The sequence below is a fragment of the Acipenser ruthenus genome, chromosome 8, assembly GCF_902713425.1.
Source record: "Acipenser ruthenus chromosome 8, fAciRut3.2 maternal haplotype, whole genome shotgun sequence".
Lineage (NCBI taxonomy): Eukaryota > Metazoa > Chordata > Actinopteri > Acipenseriformes > Acipenseridae > Acipenser > Acipenser ruthenus.
The window spans coordinates 4,372,576-4,392,572 of NC_081196.1; the positions used below are offsets into that span (position 1 = coordinate 4,372,576).

At 38.5% G+C, this 19,997-nt stretch overlaps 1 protein-coding gene across 3 annotated transcripts; it reads right to left on the reverse strand.

Annotated features, from left to right (window-relative positions):
- Window positions 1-672: 672 nt before the first annotated feature.
- LOC131737683 (ATP-sensitive inward rectifier potassium channel 15-like) lies at window positions 673-9,400 on the reverse strand. 3 transcript variants are annotated; one of them, XM_059028168.1, is made up of 2 exons: window positions 8,861-9,400; window positions 673-2,409 (listed from the first exon to the last, which is right to left on the reverse strand). In XM_059028168.1, exons 1-2 carry the CDS (start codon window positions 8,879-8,881, stop codon window positions 1,291-1,293), a joined length of 1,140 nt encoding a protein of 379 aa, XP_058884151.1. In that variant the 5' UTR covers window positions 8,882-9,400; the 3' UTR covers window positions 673-1,290. The 3 variants fall into 3 exon arrangements, with proteins under 3 accessions (XP_058884151.1, XP_058884152.1, XP_058884153.1); XM_059028169.1 differs by lacking the exon at window positions 8,861-9,400 and adding an exon at window positions 4,989-5,086; XM_059028170.1 differs by lacking the exon at window positions 8,861-9,400 and adding an exon at window positions 4,522-4,540.
- Window positions 9,401-19,997: the final 10,597 nt, after the last annotated feature.

The following is a 19,997-nucleotide window of genomic DNA, read 5'->3' on the forward strand; positions in this document are numbered from 1 at the left end:
GAATCAGAGGGGTGAGGCCGTTGGGAAGTCGAGAAGGTTGATTTGCATCTCTAGGAGCCTCAGTGTCACTCTTAACTAGGGGAGAATCACTGTTCTACCTACAGATTCTACTTAGAGACCTCCACCATGATGGACCTGCCAAGTAGCAGTAAGGACTGATGACACTAACCTTAATGCTAAGCGTGTGGGAATCCAAGGGTTATGGTTCATTTTTAAATACAGAAAATATATCATTGAGCTCCTTCAGAGTATTCATACAGGTCAGACACAGCACTGTATAGGAGCTCCTTCAGAGTAATCATACAGGCCAGACACAGCACTGTATAGGAGCTCCTTCAGAGTAATCATACAGGTCAGACACAGGACTGTATAGGAGCTCCTTCAGAGTAATCATACAGGTCAGACACAGCACTGTATAGGAGCTCCTTCAGAGTAATCATACAGGTCAGACACAGGACTGTATAGGAGCTCCTTCAGAGTAATCATACAGGTCAGACACAGCACTGTATATAGGCGATTTGGAACAACATCACATATTTGACATTGAGCTTGATCTTCAATAAAGAAAAGGTTGATAGATGCAGGTAATGCCATTCCATAGTTGATTCTTTCAGATATCATTTGTAGTGAAAGTCGAGAAAACTGAGAAAATAATTGTGGCACAATGGACCGTTTATTGTTAAAGGACATCTTTATTCACATACAAGCTCTTTAAACTTTACTAACTGGATTTATATACAGAACAAGAACTTTTCACTTCTAGATGATTACCAAATGCAAAACTTTTAAAAGTTTCAAAGTACTCAATAGATGTGTTTATTGTGAAACTCTGAGATTCAGTTTTGCCTACTGATATTGATATTGATATTGCGAGCAATGATTTATATTTCCTGACATTATTGTGTGCTTCAGAATCCTAGATAATAATAACACAGCGCAGTATTGTAAATGAGTATGTTTTAGTGAGCTTCAGTTGTAGCTGGAACTTTCTTCAAGCAAATATTTCAACTGCTTAGTCATTGGAGTCTTCATATATTCATATATAGCTAAGCAATGGCTCACAACAGAATTTGTATGCAAGTCTAACAAAGAGACAGGTGGCTCCAGCAGTATTATTATTATACACAAAATGTTTTCAATTCTTAATAGAGAGAAGGAATGTGAGAGATCAAGAAATGTGAACTACAGCTATTTTATAAATAGCAAAGTCTTCAATCCCCGTGCTGCAGTTGCCAAAAAAAAATAGAAAGTTGCTAAACATGTATTTCCGTTTCTATAAAAGTATTTGTGTCATGGCTCATTTAAATGTCCTTCTCTTTCCTTCTGGTCATCTTTTCGGTACTCTTCTTCCAGTTTTAACTTCTCAAGATCTGTGGCAAAGAAGTGATCAGTGCTTCGAATGACCTTGTTGTAATGTTTGAAGTCCGCAACGTATTTCCCACTCGGGGAGTTGAACACCACAGGCATGAAGTCATAGCCCCAGAGGATCTCCTCGGGGATGTAGGAGGTCCGGCTCTGGCAGGTGCCGCTGGTGGACTCCACCGTGGCGTTCAGGATGACCACGATCTCAAACTCCTTCCCCCTCAGGTTGGCGGCAGTGAGGTCTTTCAGCGGGCTCGCATCGTTGATCACGTGGTAGAAAGTCATTGGCAGGATGAGGAAGGGGCTGTCGGAGGCAGAGTCCACCTGGAAGCGGATGCTAGTCTGGTTCAGGAGGATCTTCTCCCCCTCTTTGGTGACGTGGGTGTGCAGCATCTTTCCCGTGAGCTGGCACTGGATGAGCAGGCTCTTCCTCATGTTGGCCACCCGGATTATGAGACACAGCTTGCCGTCATGCTTCGTGATGACTGCGTTGTGGCTGAACATGATGGTCTCGGCACGCTTCTTGGGTCTGGCCAGCTTCGCCAAGAAGGTGCCCGTGATGAAGATCTCCGCCAAGGTAGTCAAGACCAGCTGGGCCACCAGCAGGGAGATGGCCAGGGGGCACTCCTCCGTGATGAAACGGAAGCCGTAGCCGATGGTGGTCTGTGACTCCAGAGAGAAGAGAAAGGCCCCGGTTAAGGACTGCACGTTCATCACACATGGGGTGTGGTTGGATGCCGTGTCGGGCACGTCCAGGTCCCCGTGGATCATGGCAATTATGTAAAAGATGAGGCCGAAAAAGAACCAGGTCATCACGAAAGTGGCAGAGAACAGGGTCAGCTTGTAGCGCCATTTCATGTCTATGACAGTGGTCCACAGGTCGTGCAGGTAAAGCATGGCCAAGCCGTCAACGTGGTCAATCTTAACATTGCTGTGCCCATCCTTGGTCACCACCCTGCGCTTCTTTCTGGTGTCCTGGGCAGCACAGCTAGAGACAAGGGGATCCTTTAACATGTCAATAGGAGTTGCTTCCATTTCCTTACAGGCCTGGGGAAGAAACAACATGTAGGTCAGCAACAGAACCCAGTGCTATTCTCATTAAATATAAGTCACAGGGCGTCTATTATAAACATCTTAACAGAAGCAGATCTAAATACCGCCACGGTGAATTAGTGGCCGCTTCTTAAACTCAACGAAGACAATGAGAATATTGCTATGTGAGCAGATCACTGATATGAAAGCAGGTGCGTAAATCAAAAAGTCTTGACTCATTAACTCATTGACTCATAATTCACTAATAAACTTTGTTGTTTTTTTTTTTACTGTATTTAGTGATATTATTGAGGGGTTTATTAAATCACTTCTGGGAAGAAAAAAAACATTAGATTTAAATGAGTATATATATATATATATATATATATATTAGATTTTCAGTTCCAGTGGTTTGATTTCATATGCACAACAAATCAAAACAACAGAATCAAAGGAATGTTCTAAAATGTGCACACTACTATATATATATATATATATATATATATATATTTATTATTTATTTCTTTGCAGACACCCTTATCCAGGGCGACTTACAATTTTTACAAGATATCACATTATTTTACATACAATTACCCATTTATACAGTTGGGTTTTTACTGGAGCAATCTAGGTAAAGTACCTTGCTCAAGGGTACAGCAGCAGTGTCCCCCATCTGGGCTTGAACCCATGACCCTCTGGTCAAGAGTCCAGAGCCCTAACCACTACTCCACACTGTTATATATATAAACATAGATTTCTTTGGAATACATGAGAAGAGGTCAAAAGAAGAGGTTATGATTTTCCTCTCAAAGTGCTGGCGTCACGCACAGAGCCCTCATGTTTTCTGTTTTTCCGAAGTCAATGCCTGTATTTGTTTTTTTTAATGGGACGTTTTCCTTCTAAACTGTTGTGCAGTCACACTGTAAACACTGGTGACCGAACTGCTGAATTTTCAAGTAACATTTACTGCTGTTTTTTCGGAACCTGGTCATCAATTTATTACAGATATACCGTATTTGCTTTGAGACACCAACAGGCATGTGATAAAGTTGTTTGTGCTGTTCCACATTTAGATAATATATTTTCATCTGAAGAAGCAGCCTCTTTTCCAAACCCAAAGGGCTGTCTTTATTGGAATACCATTTTTTTCAATTGCACTGTCTGATTTAATTGCTGACAGTCGTGCTTCACTGAGATTACTTTTTTTTTTCTTTGTACCTTTTCCTCAAGTTTTATTCATAACGCTGTTTCAATTGTGCTTGCATTCTGTTTATGAGACAAATCGCCTTGAGCAAGGCCTCTTAACAATGGCACCTGCATTAGATTGAGGGAGTCATTCTTTAACTCGGGATAAACACAATTTTATACTACTGTACTGTACTGTTTTTAATCCCTTAAAACTTTGAACACAGCATGTACAGGGGTTTAATGTGGAGCTGCATCTAAACTAAACACATTGTTGGGTTCCATTAAAAATCTCTCCATTCCTGAATTCCAACCATCTGAACACAGGTAGAATGTAAAGCATTGCTAAGCCAACATTTTGATTATTAATAGTCTCATACAGTATGTCTCTGCTCAAGAACATGTGCTGCTAGACAAATAAGTGTAGTGCCATGACATTAAAGTACAGTAATAATAATAATAATAATAATAATAATAATAATAATAATAATAATAATAATAATAATAATTGCTGCTATCCTTATGACGGCTTTTGAAAAACCAAATACCAAAACCACTGTGAAAAAAAACTGATGGTTGTAGGCATTTCTATTCACTGAATAATAATGTTGCTGCTTTGATAAAGAACTTACTGAAATGTTTGTCTAAAAAGTGTATTTTCAGTACTACTGGAGTATATATCTTTGAGTAAGTGTTTAAAACTACATTTATAAAATTGACAAGAAAGCATTGGAGAGATTATTCTAGCTTTTAAATACTTATGTTTAGTAAATATTAATAATAAACACTTAAACTACAGCATAACAAAATGTACTTGAAAATTTGTTTAAATAGTTTAAATAGGTACATTTTGCCATCCAAAAAATATATATATATATATTTTGGTTAATTACAGCTCAAGCAAATTATATATTTTTAGCAAAACTCCAGAATGCTTCTTACCCAGTTAAGTGCAGAATATTATTTTACCGTTGTTTACTCAATATACAATACTGCAAAATAAAACCACCAAAATCAAATGAATTGATATTTTCTTCTCTAAAGTGATTTTCTATATATTCGTTGAATCATTGCTTATTTAGGGACATATTCCATAAATAAATGCATGTGTTGGTCTAAGAAATACAGTTATAATTTTTAATTAAATACATTGTTAACCAAATGTTGATTTGTATGCGCATTTGGTATTCTCCTGATCCCATTAGGTGGTATCATCATACCATATATCATAAAAACACTTCATTATTCAATTTAAGAATGTATCACCTTTCCTAAACCTTTACTGAAGAACCAAAAGTTTTGATCTTTGCTTAAATCTTTTAAATCTTTGCTTATTAAAATGAACAAGCCCATTTGTACTCATCTACTCTTCTAAACAGCAGACACAAAAGCCTAGCATAAAAACTCACTGAGTCTGCGTTTCTTAGCTCCCAGCCTTCCAAGACACTGAAGTGCAGTAACTTCTGCTGCCCAGGGGAGTTGAATTCACGCTGAAACCTGGGCTCTCTATGTGTCATGATACCAGCAGTGCATTCCTACAGGTGGGAGGGCGTGGCTGGGGGTTGAGCAAAATACGACAATCCCTCATAAAAAATTTAAATAAAACAAAAACAACAGGAAAATATCAAGTCAGCAGGCTTGCTCTTATGCGCACAGATTTCAAGAGCGTGTTTACTACATATCCGACAACCATTATTCTCTTTTGAAAGGAAATAAGCCTGTCTTGTTTTTTAAATCTAGCAAACACAACTGTGAGTTAGTATATAAAAGAGAGACACGTCCAGATCAGATTTCCTATCAATCCAGTTCTATTAAGACATCTACAACTTACAAAGCCATGTGAGTGCATGAGTGAAATTCAGTTTGTAAGATATAATCTGTGTGTCTTTTTTGCGAACAAAGCCCCACCGAAGCACAGTGGAATGTATTAGAACAGTAGTGTGCAATGACTGGAGTGCATCCAATGGTTTGTTAGATTTGAAGTGTTAAATGAATATCAACAGCAAGCCAATCAGGTTTGGCAAACAGAGCCATGGAACTCTGGATCTGAATTAAACAGTCACATGACCACCCGATACAGAAGCCATATTCGGCTCAAGGTCAACTGAGCATTTCCAGCAAAACCAGCAATAAATAATTCTGACCTCTTCTTGTATCAGAAAGAAATTGAGCTGGCATTTACTGAAACAGTGAAGGACATACAGTACAGTACCAGAGGGGGTCCTTAATCAAATGCACAAGAAGGCTATCAAGTCACTTGACCATTTTGTACTGCTTTATTGCTGGGTGGTGACCGGAGTTTGTGATCAGTGCAAAAGCAAACCAAGCCAACTCAAACTGGCCCGATTAGTTTCTCCAAAGTGGAACACTCCAATTGGAAAACAGGTAACAGTTCCTGAGGGCTCAATATAAAGTGTTCATGGAACCACTGCAGGCAATAGAGGATACCTACAGGTTTAAGAGCACCGGCAAGCACTGCACACATCACCGCATATGCCCTTGGGCAAACAATGGCCCGAGGGAAAGGACTGGCTGAAGCACAGACAGGAGACTTCTCTTCAAGGCAAGGCAAAGACAATGGGGGGTCCAGAATCCGTGGTTAAACTGCATGCTTAGAATTTCTCAGACATACCAGACATGGCTAAGTGGAACAGATCCCCTGCACCAGCTGCTGCTGGATCAGAACTTCATCACCTGTGTGGAGTTCTGATTGTTCTTGATGGCACAATTACACATTTTTACTTGACACTTGTTTTAAACATAATGGGGTCGATTCTCAAAGCTATTTAGTCCCAACTGTCATTAGCACATTTGTTTTTAGAAATGAAAAACACACCCAATAAAATGAAACATGTCAGAAATGTACCACGGTGGCTTGTTAGAAGTAATAAGCTGTATATTATTTATTTTTTGAATTATAATTGTTTTATATTCTATGAATTAAAAACAGTGAGAATCTAAAAAGATGTTATTATCATATAAAATCATCCGCTTTCAAGACCTCAAAAGAAACTTTGTTATTGTTATATTTGTATATCAGAACATTTGTCACAGAATAAAATTCTAAAAATATACAAAGTTCCATTCCTGTACAAAACATTCTATTAAATGATTATTATGGAAACAAGTTCTCTAGACCTCAATATCTAGTTTTAATTTCTATTGTTCCTTAATTTTTTTTAAAAACATTTTTTAAAGCAAGGTATAATATACAGTACCAGGATGACATTGAAGTTTACAAAACTTGAATCCAAGGTTTTAGATCAGGTGCTGACAGCAAGCAATTATTGGACAAAGTGTAGCAAGCCGGTGTAATACATTGATGAAGTGCCTTGGAAGAAAGCTGGCACCTGTTCGTGCTGAAGCAGGCTTGATAACAGACTGAATGAAGAATTGGGAGCTCTGAAGCAACACTAGTTAGAATTGTGCTTCCAAAACAACAGATAAGTGGATGAGTTGTGGATAAAAATAGAGGCCCAGTTTCTGTTCTGTATTAGTATTATTGTTTTCTAACAGCTTTTCCGGTGCTTGCTTCACTAACACTGTCCTAAAAGGGGTTTCCGCGCTTTCTTCGCAGTCCGTTTTCTTTGCTCATTTGCAGTTGTCTGCATGGCTGCCTTCGATTCTCCGCTCAGATTGCTGTAAAGTACCTACAGCTAGAGCCAAAAGCGTTGCTTCACCTAGAATGTTAGGACTGAGACATCATTTAAAAAAAAAATATCTAAATATAATTTAGATATTTTATTTAACTTCATATGATCAAAGAAACTACACAATGATATTGCAAAAAGTCTACTGGAAAACTACAAAACGGTATGTAATTAAGTTAACGTAACATAATTCAGCAGGTTTCATTCGACTTTATGCAGGTAAATTAGTTAATTATATCGGGTGATGCAAAACTTTTGGCCATAGCTGAACAGCTCCATAAAGCTCAGGCATTTCGTTATATCTACCCGTTTGCTCCAATCACTTAGCTTCTGTGGTTCTGAACCCAGCCCCTGGCTTTCAAAGCGAATTGCTTGATAATCCTACAATTTCTATTTTATGTTTTTTGTCATGCAATTTTTCAGTTTTATTGCAATACATTGCCCACCCCCTTCCTAGTTAAAATGTGTTGAATTACGGTATGGTTTATTCTTATAGGTAGTTAAGAGTGGAACTGTTATTAATTAATTAATTAATTAATTAATTAATTAATTAATTAATTAATTAATTAATTATCTTCAATAAAAAATGTAAATATAAAACATTTGAACTCTGAGTCAGAGAAAATGAATAAAAAAAACGTTTTCTGCATGTTGAAATTGCAAAGATTTTTTTCAATAAAGTAACCTTTTTTTTTTTTTTAGAATGTATTGCAATATATTTTGAAGAAATCCAAAATATATTTTAGTATTCTGTCATCTATAAAATATATCTTGTATTCTTGTAGGGATGTACTGCAATATATTTTGAATGTTTTTCGAAATGTATGAGAATATATTTTAAAATATGTTGCTCTGTACAGTATATATTTAGGAAAGAGATGACAATATATTGCCGTGTATTTTAAATATATTTCTATTGCTTTGACATATACTGCAATATATTATTTTTCCGTATGGGAAGAGCTGCCAAATCCGGCAAGTTAGGATAAGGTACAGTGATTTTACACAACCAGCAGATGATTTTAATTCAAAACGTTTCATGAACATGAAAACAAACACATACTAATGTTTGGCACACCCAGAACTGCAATAACGAAATTAGCTTTCAACTTGTTTAGCTTTCAAATGCTTAGGACAATAACCCAGCAGCTGGAAATCATTTTACAGCAAAATGTTTCAAACCTGATGATATAACTCAAATTAGTTTAGAATTGTTTTCAAATAGTGAATCAGTGAGACTCCAGGTGGTGTCATTTCTCATGCCATAGCTTTAAAGATCATCAAAAGTTCATTTAACTTTATAAGGAAAGAAAAACACAACAAAACTGAAACCAGAACAGGTGGCTTTTAAGGAACTTAAAGTCATTTTTCATTTAAAATTAAAAGCACCATTCCCATCTGCTTGTGTAGAAAATGTACGAAACAGAAAAGCATGTATAGTGTTTATTCAGTGATATTCAAGCCAGTAGGACTTGTTGTTGACTAAATCAACATCCCTTGACGTAAGTAGCTGTATATTCCGCAGGAATGACAACTCAGACTTTTGTCATTTTTATTTCCAAAACAATCTTGTCAACTTTAATGCAATCGTATCATTTTTTCCTTTAAACAAACAGATCCAAATCTCTTACCTTAAAAAGTTTGCTGTTCATTTGCTCACTGCCATTCCTCAAGGGAGCATGGATGTTTTTAAACAGTGTTATTTTGTGTTTAAGTTTCTTTTTTGGGTCACTGCCTGTAGGTTCCTGACAGACTAGAACAAGTTAGCCCAGGTATTTGAGAGAAATATGAGATGCAAGAAGTATGACATCTATCAGTGAGGCCAGAGGTGTCTTCAAAGATTTTATAGAGAAATGAACTTTGGCTCTTCCCAGTCACCCTGATTGAAACTTCAGGGACTCCACCAAGTAAACACTGCAGTCTAGGCAAATGAACTCCTTCCACTCTACCCTGATTCTTCCTCCAGGTGCCAAGAACCTGAAGCCACCACACAAATATTAAAAGCATGCATGATGTGTCTACCAATCAGAATGAATAATTAGAATAGCGATAATAACAAAAACAAGCACGTCGACTCACTTACTGAGTACTAAAACATTCCCTTATCTTCAAATAAAAAGGACGTCAAGAAAGCAACGGATTAGAGGACAGATTGCTGCGTTAGATATTAACCAACAACCCACACTTACATTCCCTACAGTGCATAAAACCCAGAAACCAGCCAACCATGACAAATGAATTCAAGCTCACTGACGAGTACGCGGCTAACTGCACTGCCCCTAACATGCTGTTTAACATGTCGAACAAGTTAACTGCTCAGCTGTGACATACAGTAACAAAGCCATAATACCCAATGCTAAGGGCATTAGCTGTTACAGTATATAACTGAGCAAGGGATTCGAAATAAAAACAAGGAGCCCACTTTGATTTACTGGAAAGAAGCGTTTTGTGAAAAGACATCTGTTCTAAATGGAGCACATGGTGGGACAATATTTACTTTCAATTTTAAAAGGACTTTTCACATTAAAAAAGTTAAATCAGACCAATGGTCAATTCCGGGTACTATTGCTATTATAAAACATAAGTTATTCCTGATTCAAGATTCTAAGGAACCTGATTGGTTCTGAGATCTATAATGAATATAGCCCTTATATAATCTAAAACTAAACCCTGCGTCTGAAGTTTTTAGTTAAAAAATATGTTGGTTGGTATGGATAACATGATATTAGCCCCTATTATTATTTATTTATTATCTATATATGATTACCTGATATTATTTTGTATTTAATAAAATGCTTTACTTTACCAGAGTTGTTATATATTGTTATTGACACGTCTTCATCATATATTTGAACTTATGAAGGATTGGGCTCCCCAGGTCCCTTTGATCAAATCTAGGGGATGATGGTCTTAAATAATTTAACACCTTAAATCTGCACTACACCGCCAGCGTATTATATATTTATTTATTTATTTATTTATATTTAACGCAGGATAATTAGGAAATTTAAGCCCTATCCGTCTTGAACAAGATTTCTCTAACTTTTTATTTTTCTCTGGATCAAGGCCATGACTTAATCAACCACTTGCAACTTACTTGTTTTTGACATCCACTCACAGAACTAACTAAAACAGACGTCAGGAGGGGCTTCAATTTGTAACTAAAATGAGATGAAAATAGCTCCCAATGAAAACCATGTCTCCTTTGACCTGTTCAAACTTGTCTATATATGTCAAGGGGAATGCAGAGTGTCAGTGAGTCCACCCGCTTCCGTTCACCACAAGAAAGCAGGAATACAGAAGACAAGGGAAAACAAACAGATCAGGTTCACCACTTGTTTTCAGTGGGTGAGAGTACAGCTAATCTTCAAAACACGCAACCACTTTGTTCTTTTGCTTCATAATAACATGCTAGGCAATGATTCTTAAGAAGGCAGGTAACCTTGAAAACCAGGGGCACCAATGCTGTGGACTGCGTGACTTACTGTATGTCTTTTATATTAATCACTAATCACTGTGAACTCGAGCATGCGCTTATGACTCGAATTCTCTTTACTGTTGTGCTATTAAAATCAAGGTGATGTTTTATGTGGATATGCTATCTACCCCACTTAAGGGAGCTTTAAAGGAATGGCAGGGAAAGTAAATGATTAAGGGCACTCTTGAGGCTTTATATATTTAATGTGGTAACACTTTATAATGTGCCTCTAAGTACCGTGCATTTACATGGTAGTTGCTCAGTAAATATATGTGTACTTACACATAATTACAATGTTATTATGCATAGTTACAATGTACTTAATGTGTAAATCTTTTTGCGCGATATATTATTATTATTATTATTATTATTTATTTCTTAGCAGACGCCCTTATCCAGGGCGACTTACAATCGTAAGCAAAAACATTTCAAGCGTTACAATACAAGTAATACAATAAGAGCAAGAAATACAATAACTTTTGTTCAAGCAAAGTACAAGTTTGACAAACCACAATTCAATAATACAGCAGGTAATAGTGATAGTTACATCAGGATATGATTAAATAGTGATAGTTACATCAGGATGTGATTAAATACAAAGTACTACAGGTTAAAAACTTGGCAGATTACAGTATTCTGAAGTACAGGATTAAATGCAGTAAAATAGGGGCTGATAAGAGCAAAATAAAGCACATTTACATGAAGGGTGATAGTGTCCCAGGATACAAACAGAGGAGTTCTACAGGTGCTCTTTGAAGAGGTGAGTCTTAAGGAGGCGCCGGAATGTGGTCAGGGACTGGGCAGTCCTGACATCTGTAGGAAGGTCATTCCACCACTGCGGAGCAAGGGTGGAGAAGGAGCGGGCTTTGGAGGCAGGGGAGCGTAGCGGTGGTAGAGCTAGTCTTCTAGTGCAGGCCGAGCGGAGAGGTCGAGTGGGGGTGTAGGGAGAGATGAGGGTCTGGAGGTAGCTGGGTGCAGACTGGTCAAGGCATCTGTAGGCTAGTACAAGAGTCTTGAACTGGATGCGAGCGGTGATCGGGAGCCAGTGGAGCGAGCGGAGTAGTGGAGTAGCGTGGGCGAAGCGAGGCAGAGAGAACACCAGGCGGGCAGCAGAGTTCTGGATGAGCTGGAGCGGACGGGTGGCGGACGCAGGGAGGCCAGCCAGGAGGGAGTTGCAGTAGTCTAGGAGTTGCAGTAATATAGCCCTAACCCTAACTCTAACTCTAACTCTAACCCTAACCCTAACCCTAACCCTAACCCTAACCCTAACCCTAACCCTAACTCTAACTCTAACCCTAACTCTAACCCTAACCCCCTAACCCTAACTCTCACCCTAACCCTAACCCTAACCCTAACCCTAACCCTAACCCTAACCCTAACTCTAACCCTAACCTTAACTCTCACCCTAACCCTAACCCTAACCCTAACCCTAACCCTAATCCTAACCCTTCTCTGATACAATGTTGTTCATGCAGAAAGATTTACACATGAAGTATGTTATAACTGCCAACAACAACACTGCAATCATGTGTAGGTACACATGTATGTACCATGTAAATACACCGTAATTAGAGACACTTCATGTAAAGCATTAAAGGAATTGTAAAATCTCTAGAGTGCCCCCCACAGCACCCACAGCTCTCTCTTTCTCATACACCTTGCTCAGAGTTTGAGAAAGCTAACAGTGTTACCGAAGCAGTGACTGTAAATTAAAACATCACGCAGCCGTCACTAGCAGTCACCAGGCTCACCTGCAAATGAATCCAGCTGTTCCACCTTAAATACCATCATTGCCTGTCAGTCCTAGTGTGAAATATTCTTACTGCTTGGCACACTCTGTACATAAATTACAGCACTTCCTCTAATATCTATCCTCGGGCCACTGCAGAGCATGTCTAAGCAGTAAGCAGTGACATTCCAGAGAAGGGCTTTGCTTGGTGCTGATACCAAACAGAAAATAAGTGTGTGTGTGTGTGTTTGTGTGTGTGTGCGCGTGCGTGTGTGTGTGGTGTGTGTGTGTGTGTGTGTGTGTGTGTGTGTGTGTGTGTGTGCGAGCGCGCGTGTGTGTGTGTGGGGGGAGGGGGGGGCTGTGGGGGGGGGGGGGGTGTCTGGGGGTGTGTGTGTTCGCACATGCCTAAATCATTTTCCTGTCTGAAAACAGGGGGAACGCTCATTAGAACCCGGTACGTGACTACAATTCCATTAGAACCTGGTACGTGACTACAATTCCATTAGAACCTGGTACGTGACTACAATTCCATTAGAACCTGGTACGTGACTACAATTCCATTAGAACCTGGTACGTGACTACAATTCCATTAGAACCTGGTACATGACTACAATTCCATTAGAACCTGGTACAAGACTACAATTCCATTAGAACCTGGTACGTGACTACAATTCCATTAGAACCTGGTACGTGACTACAATTCCATTAGAACCTGGTACGTGACTACAATTCCATTAGAACCTGGTACGTGACTACAATTCCATTAGAACCTTCTACATGACTACAATTCCATTAGAACCTGGTACATGACTACAATTCTATAGCTTCGCTGTAAAATTGTGCTTGAATTTATTTTGTATTTATTTATTTTGTATTTATTTATTGGTAGGGATGTTTATTAAATGTATATTATAGTCCATATAAGTGCTTTATATGTATCACTTTACAGGGGTTCACTGCATTGAACTTTATATAGTCAACTACCATAAAGATCTTGAGGAGAAGTGAATGGTCTCCCAAACAAGATAAACAAGCATTTTGTGTAAATTTTCACATTTACATGGTTTATTATTACATAAGACCTCCCTCTGTTCAGGTATTGTATGCGTCTTGTGTATAAACACAGGGTGCCCTTTATGCAAGGTTTCAATTCATTTGTCAGACTTGCCTAACAGGTCCAGCAGCATCTCTGAGGTCCAGACCGTGCGGTTACATAACACAATTCCAAGCACAATACTCCAGGCTGTGTTCTGAATAGGGGCAGGTCTATTTATAGAGAGATTTTATCAAAGATCATAGCCCCCAAATCGGGAACAGACTCATTTACTATAGAAAAAAATGCATTTATTCTCATATCAACGCAACTGCAGAAAATTATAACAGCACATAATGAATAGCTCTGTGATTGTTCTGTTCAAAAGTGGCTGGGCAGATTTACAGTCAATAACGATGTCGAATGTTCATTTATGAGAGCTCTTAACTGGACTTTATATCTAGTATTATAGGGCTCAATTTAAACTGGACATGTTATACAAAAGAAAACAAAAAGATTGTTGTATGACTTTATCAACACTCACAGGTAGAGTATGAAATCTTCAAGACAGAGTGTGCACCTAAGCATTAAGCTGGCAACAGAAATAATAAAAAAAGGTTTTTTACTAGTTGGAGAAACGATCCTCATCACTGTGCAGAAGTAGCAGAAAACTGCAGCGCAATTGATCAGCAACAGACACGTACACTTGAGAACCTCCTTAAAAGAGTTACGTCTTATAGTACTGCTGAACTGAACTGAACTGCTAGAGTTCATGAGCAGTTTGAATGGAAACCCGACCCTACATATGTGAGCAGGGTTTATATTTCCAATGAAGGTTCAGTCTTGACACTGTCTTGTTTGATCTGTATTGACTGATGGGAATTGTCAAATAATAAAACTCAAAACGAATCCCTTTGAAATACTGCCTGGGGATCCATTTTAATTATGGCATCACTTCCCTTATAGCAGCTTTAAATAACCTGAACTGTGATGAAGAAAACTGCAGTTATGGTACTGGTTTGCTAAAACAGCTAAAATGACCAAACACAGCCTTTATCTCTATTACAATCTTCTGTTTTTCTTTAAGAATAGCGACATAATAATTACATTTAAATCCCACTGTAGCTCTATTGCTTGAAATGTTTTGCCATGTCAAATTTTTGGCAAACTGATAAGAAGAAGGGAGGCTTTCAAGTTCTTATACTGTACTCATATTTTACAGCTGCACACTTTCTCCAGCCAGAGAGAAAGGCGTGTGTGTAACTCAAACAGAGTTTAACAAGCTTAAAAACAGAAGTGACCCATATATTATTATTATAAAGAGCATGTGGCGTTTCTGATACAATGTTGTTCTTACATATATGGGTTCTGCTGCTTCAATATCTTGCTATTGCATTTTTTTTTCTAGATCTGACCTTAATAACTGATATTGAGCTTGCCCGGGGATCTTAACTGCCAGCACTTCCATTTAAATCATGTGACAACAGGACCTTTGAACTATGCTGGCCCCCTTCAAACCTGCATGTATAATAAATCACCATGTAATTATGAAACATATCACGTAAGATTTACTGGAAATATGTTCTTACCTAAACATTTTTTTTAAAACAGAGCTACTGGCACTTAATGTTTTACCACTGCTAAAGCTTGCACCTGAAGGTACTGAGATTTGAAATTCAGATTGTGCAGTGGAGTGTGTAGTTCCACTAACCAGGTTCTCCCCCTGGAAGCTGGTGTTGACAGGTCCTAGCTGTGAGGAGACATCGAGCCACTCCAGGCTGTACCTAGCCCCTGCAGGGATGAGGGACAGGGAGCTTCAAAAGGCAATACACAGGAGTGGAATACCAAGAAAAGACGCTCAGTTATAATCCTCTAGCGGTTTCTGATCGCCAGGCTGCTTCATTCAGCAATACTTCCTCGCAGCAACGTGAATGTATTTTTTAATTTGTTCTATATCTATACAGAGGATTGCTGGGGTCCTGCTGTGTACAGATGCTTCCTGTTGTAAGATACCGACTGAAAAAATACAAAAACATAAACAACAAACAAATCACAACTCAAACAACACATTCTGAAGGAGTTCGACTTGGCAAGGGGTATTAAAAAGACACTCGCATAATTTATTTTATTGGTCACGTTTTAAAATAATAATTACCTGTCAATAACTAGCTTCCTTTTTTAATTGGTATTTTATTGTTTATCTTTTTCTTGTCAAGTGCAGAACCCCGCCCCCCTTAAATGATTCTCAATGATTTTCAATGAAGGGATTTTAAAAAGAACTGTCTTTTTTTTTAAAGTGTGCCTATTCGCTAACCAGTAACAACTAATGAAACACATTTTTATTATTATTATTATTATTGATTTCTTAGCAGACGCCCTTATCCAGGGCGACTTACAATTGTTACAAGTTATCATTATTTTTTTACATACAATTACCCATTTATACAGTTGGGTTTTTACTGGAGCAATCTAGGTAAAGTACCTTGCTCAAGGGTACAGCAGCAGTGTCCCCCACCTGGGATTGAACCCACGAACCTCCGGTCAAGAGTCCAGAGCCCTAACCACTACTCCACACTGCTGCCCACACTGCTGCTCCACACATTTGCCAACAACATGTTGGTGTTAACAGTTAATAAACTTTATGCATTTGCTTTTACAAAGCAAGAATGAAAGAAAGGTGTTGGATACTGGAAATAAACCTATAGGGGCCAATAAAGGTTCAACAAATATTGTGAGCACACTTGAGAACATTGTGTTTCTCAGCTCAACCAACTCAGGACACAGAGGAACAAGGAATTGATAAAGTACAGCTGACCTTGTGCAGAAGAGGTGTGCGATCTGTGTCTGGAGCAACAGTGTAACTCACACTATGACATTGATAGGGTTTAGATATTGTTAGGAAAACAGAGTGTAAGCAGAGTTCACGAAGTTCAGCTTCACAAACACACACACGCGCGCACGCACGCACGCACACACGCACGCACACACACACACACACACACAGACACACACACACACACACACAGTCACGCACACACACACAGTCACGCACACACACACACACAGACACACACACACACAGACACACACACACACAGACACACACACACACACACGCACGCACACACACACACATACACACACACACACAGTTAGGAAAGCCAAGCTCATTAGTACTAGTGAGAATGCTTACCTGAGACCATCACCATACCCAAGCTTCTCCCAGAACTTTAGGTAATTGATCACTATGTAACTTTTGAATATTGGATTCAATAAAGGAAACTTACTAACATAGCAATTGGTATTGTGGGCAGTCACTTACAGACTGAGTTCTCTTACAAACTGGAGGACAAGGTTGAAATCAAATGTCCGTAAGCATTGGCAGATATTTCAGTGTTTATAGAAAAGGAGTGAACATTTTCCTTACATTTCTAATTTCCATTTCAGATTAAACAACTTCCATAGTCTTGAAATGATCTGTATTACTGGATTACTTCATTGGAGTTGAAAGTTCAAAAGGTTGACAGCTGCCTGCCTTTTCATCCTCTGAGACAAATGGAATAATTATATTTAAAATTGCATTGCAGTAGTTTTGAATGGTACTGAGACAAACGTTGTTTGATGTTAATGAACTCAGACACATTTGGTAATCGCATGCTTTCTTTTTATAATTATAATGTCATTGTAATATATATATATATATATATATATATATATATATATATATATATATATATATATATATATATATATATATATACACACATATTTTTGTAACTTTATTTTCCCTTTATGCCAGCGAGCTCAATTAATTTATTCCCTGCCTGTGAATTGATGACAATGGGTAAGTGAGTTCTGTTTGATGTGTGCATCAATCTCACCTGTCAAAGCAATGGGAAAATGTAATTTACAATTCAGAGAATGGGGATGATGCAGAACAGCATTGTACATCACTTATAAATAAACCATGATTCTTCTTGTCATATGCCATAGTTTCCAGCTGGGTTGTGATCATTAGAAACAAACACCATCAGAAATTGTTACAACCCAGTTAAGTCTGAAGTGTCCCACATTTACGTTCAATTGTACGCAAAAATAAACATTAGAGGGACAGGTATGGCCTGTCCAGTGTTGAAGATTTCTATGCTTTTGGCCGCTGTAGCTTGTCCTTTGCTTACACTGTGCATTAAAGCAGTGGATGGCTGCTTCATGTGCCTGAATGGGCATTTGTTGGCATTTTTACTCTGAACTCGATCTGTTCCAATGAGATCATGCAATTCCATAAGGATCCACTAGAGAGCGCCTCTTATCTAGTGAAACACAAGCGTGCAGTAAAAGTGAACTCATTTATTTGCCATGTGTTGAAATTGAAGGTCAGTATATGGGAGAATGAGGTTATATTTCAGAGGGGTAGGGTGTTGTATCTCTAATATGTTTATGTAGGTCTTGGATGCATCAGAACGACCGCTCTTGCTGTACAGTATAATTGTGGTCCTCTCCTTAACGTGAGCTGCCAATTGGTACAGAAGAAATCTGTTATTTCTGTGCTGCTAACCTCCAAATGTGTTTCACTTTATATACCAGACCCTGGTCTCTAGTCTTGTGGCTTATATAACAGAATGCTGCATGCATACTTCTGTTAAGTTTCATCAGAGAACCCCTCTCTCTCTTGCATCACCAATGCCTCTGAGTCTTACCAGATATATTTTTATCTGCTCGCTTTTCATCCTCGCCTCTCTGTGCTCTACTTGGTTTTTAAGGCATTGATAAACCTCTGCTGTGCTTTCTTGTACACATTTCAACCAGTACACTGCAGCATGAATATAACAGGACTGGATGTGATCTCTGCTTTCTCTGTCATGCTTGACAGATTGTTAGCTCTCCTTGTTAATCCCCTTAGTGGATATTCACCTTCTATAGCAAATCAAAATGCATTGCTAAAGTTTTTCCTGTTAAAGAGTCAGTAGCTATACATAGGTTGTCTTAGTCCCCTCAGCTTGTTATGCTGCTTGGCATTTGTATGCGTTGTCCTTGCTGCACAAATACACAAATACAGTTTGGAACCTGCACTGATGACTCGATATTATTGTGATGTTTTCTGCTGCATGCTCCAAAGATCAGTCCTCTTCCTGTGCTATTTCTCTGATTGTTAGAATGGCTCAAACGCGGTTTTCTGTTGTTTTTGATGAGTCTGTGTAAGGTGTTGAGCTGTGAGTTCAGGAGCTGCTCTTCTGTTCTAGTAGCCTCATATTGACATATTGGCATCTTTAACTGAAGAGTAGCTATTGAATACAGGGGGGAAAGAAAAAAAAAACACAGCAATTAAGTAAGTGCAATAATAACCACTCAAATACATATATAGAACAAATGCAGCGGTTATGAATAATGCTAATGTTATTTACTGTCAGGGGTCTGTGCTGGTCATTCTGCAGCTGAGTAATGCCTAGTTCTTGTAATGAAGAGTTTACGGTGAACAGAAAAGAAACCTTGTCTAAGTGAAACAGATAACTGCCACACAGCCTCGCATCAGATACTGTAGAAACACAGATTAATTCAACCACTTTGTAGATCAATGTATTCAACCTCCTGAAAGTCTCTTTCAGTGCTTTCAGTATTTTTATACTGGTATTTAGTTTCACACTAGAACATTGCCTAATTAGTTACTGTATGTACAAATGTATTTACCCTGGAAATTGCTCTTCAAATTACCATTTAGGATCCTAAAAGATCATGCTGTTGAAGGGGCTACTTTAACAGGTCATTATCTATAGCTGTCAAATGAAATGCATGCAGTTAATGTTAATGGCTAATCCATTTGATTATTAGCCTGCAGTATGCTCCTCTCTTGTGTTTGCTTCTCTTCAAACGCTGTATCCATTGTCAATACAGTTTGGGGTCTTCACTGATGACTTGGCATTATAAATGAGACGTTGTTATTTGCTTGCTAAGGTTAATTTCATGACACTGTCCTAGAAGTCATTTTGTCCAGACACTCGTTATACGCCATGGCACACAACAGCGTGTTTTCTGACATTTGAGTTGCAATTGTCTGCAAAGCAATGTATGCTGATCTAATAATGCATTTCTGAGACATCTTATCAATATCTGTTTCAGCTTGTAATGAAGTAGAACTACTACACTGCATGTGAACAACAACACCAACACCAACAACACCAACACCAACACCAACAACAACACCAACAACACCAACACCAACACCAACAACAACAACACCAACAACAAAACATCAACAACAACAACAACACCAACAACACCAACACCAACACCAACAACAACACCAACAACACCAACACCAACAACAACAACACCAACAACAAAACATCAACAACAACAACAACACCAACAGTTGACGGGACAGGACAGGTGTGAGGAGATAGGCGGTGTCATATTTCAATTGCCCTGCTAGCCCTGCTAGTGAAAGCTTTTGACTTGTGTTTTGTGCTTAGAGACTAAGAGATTTACTTTCTGACTTTTCTGTTTTCTGTTTCATATTTGTGTACTTCATAA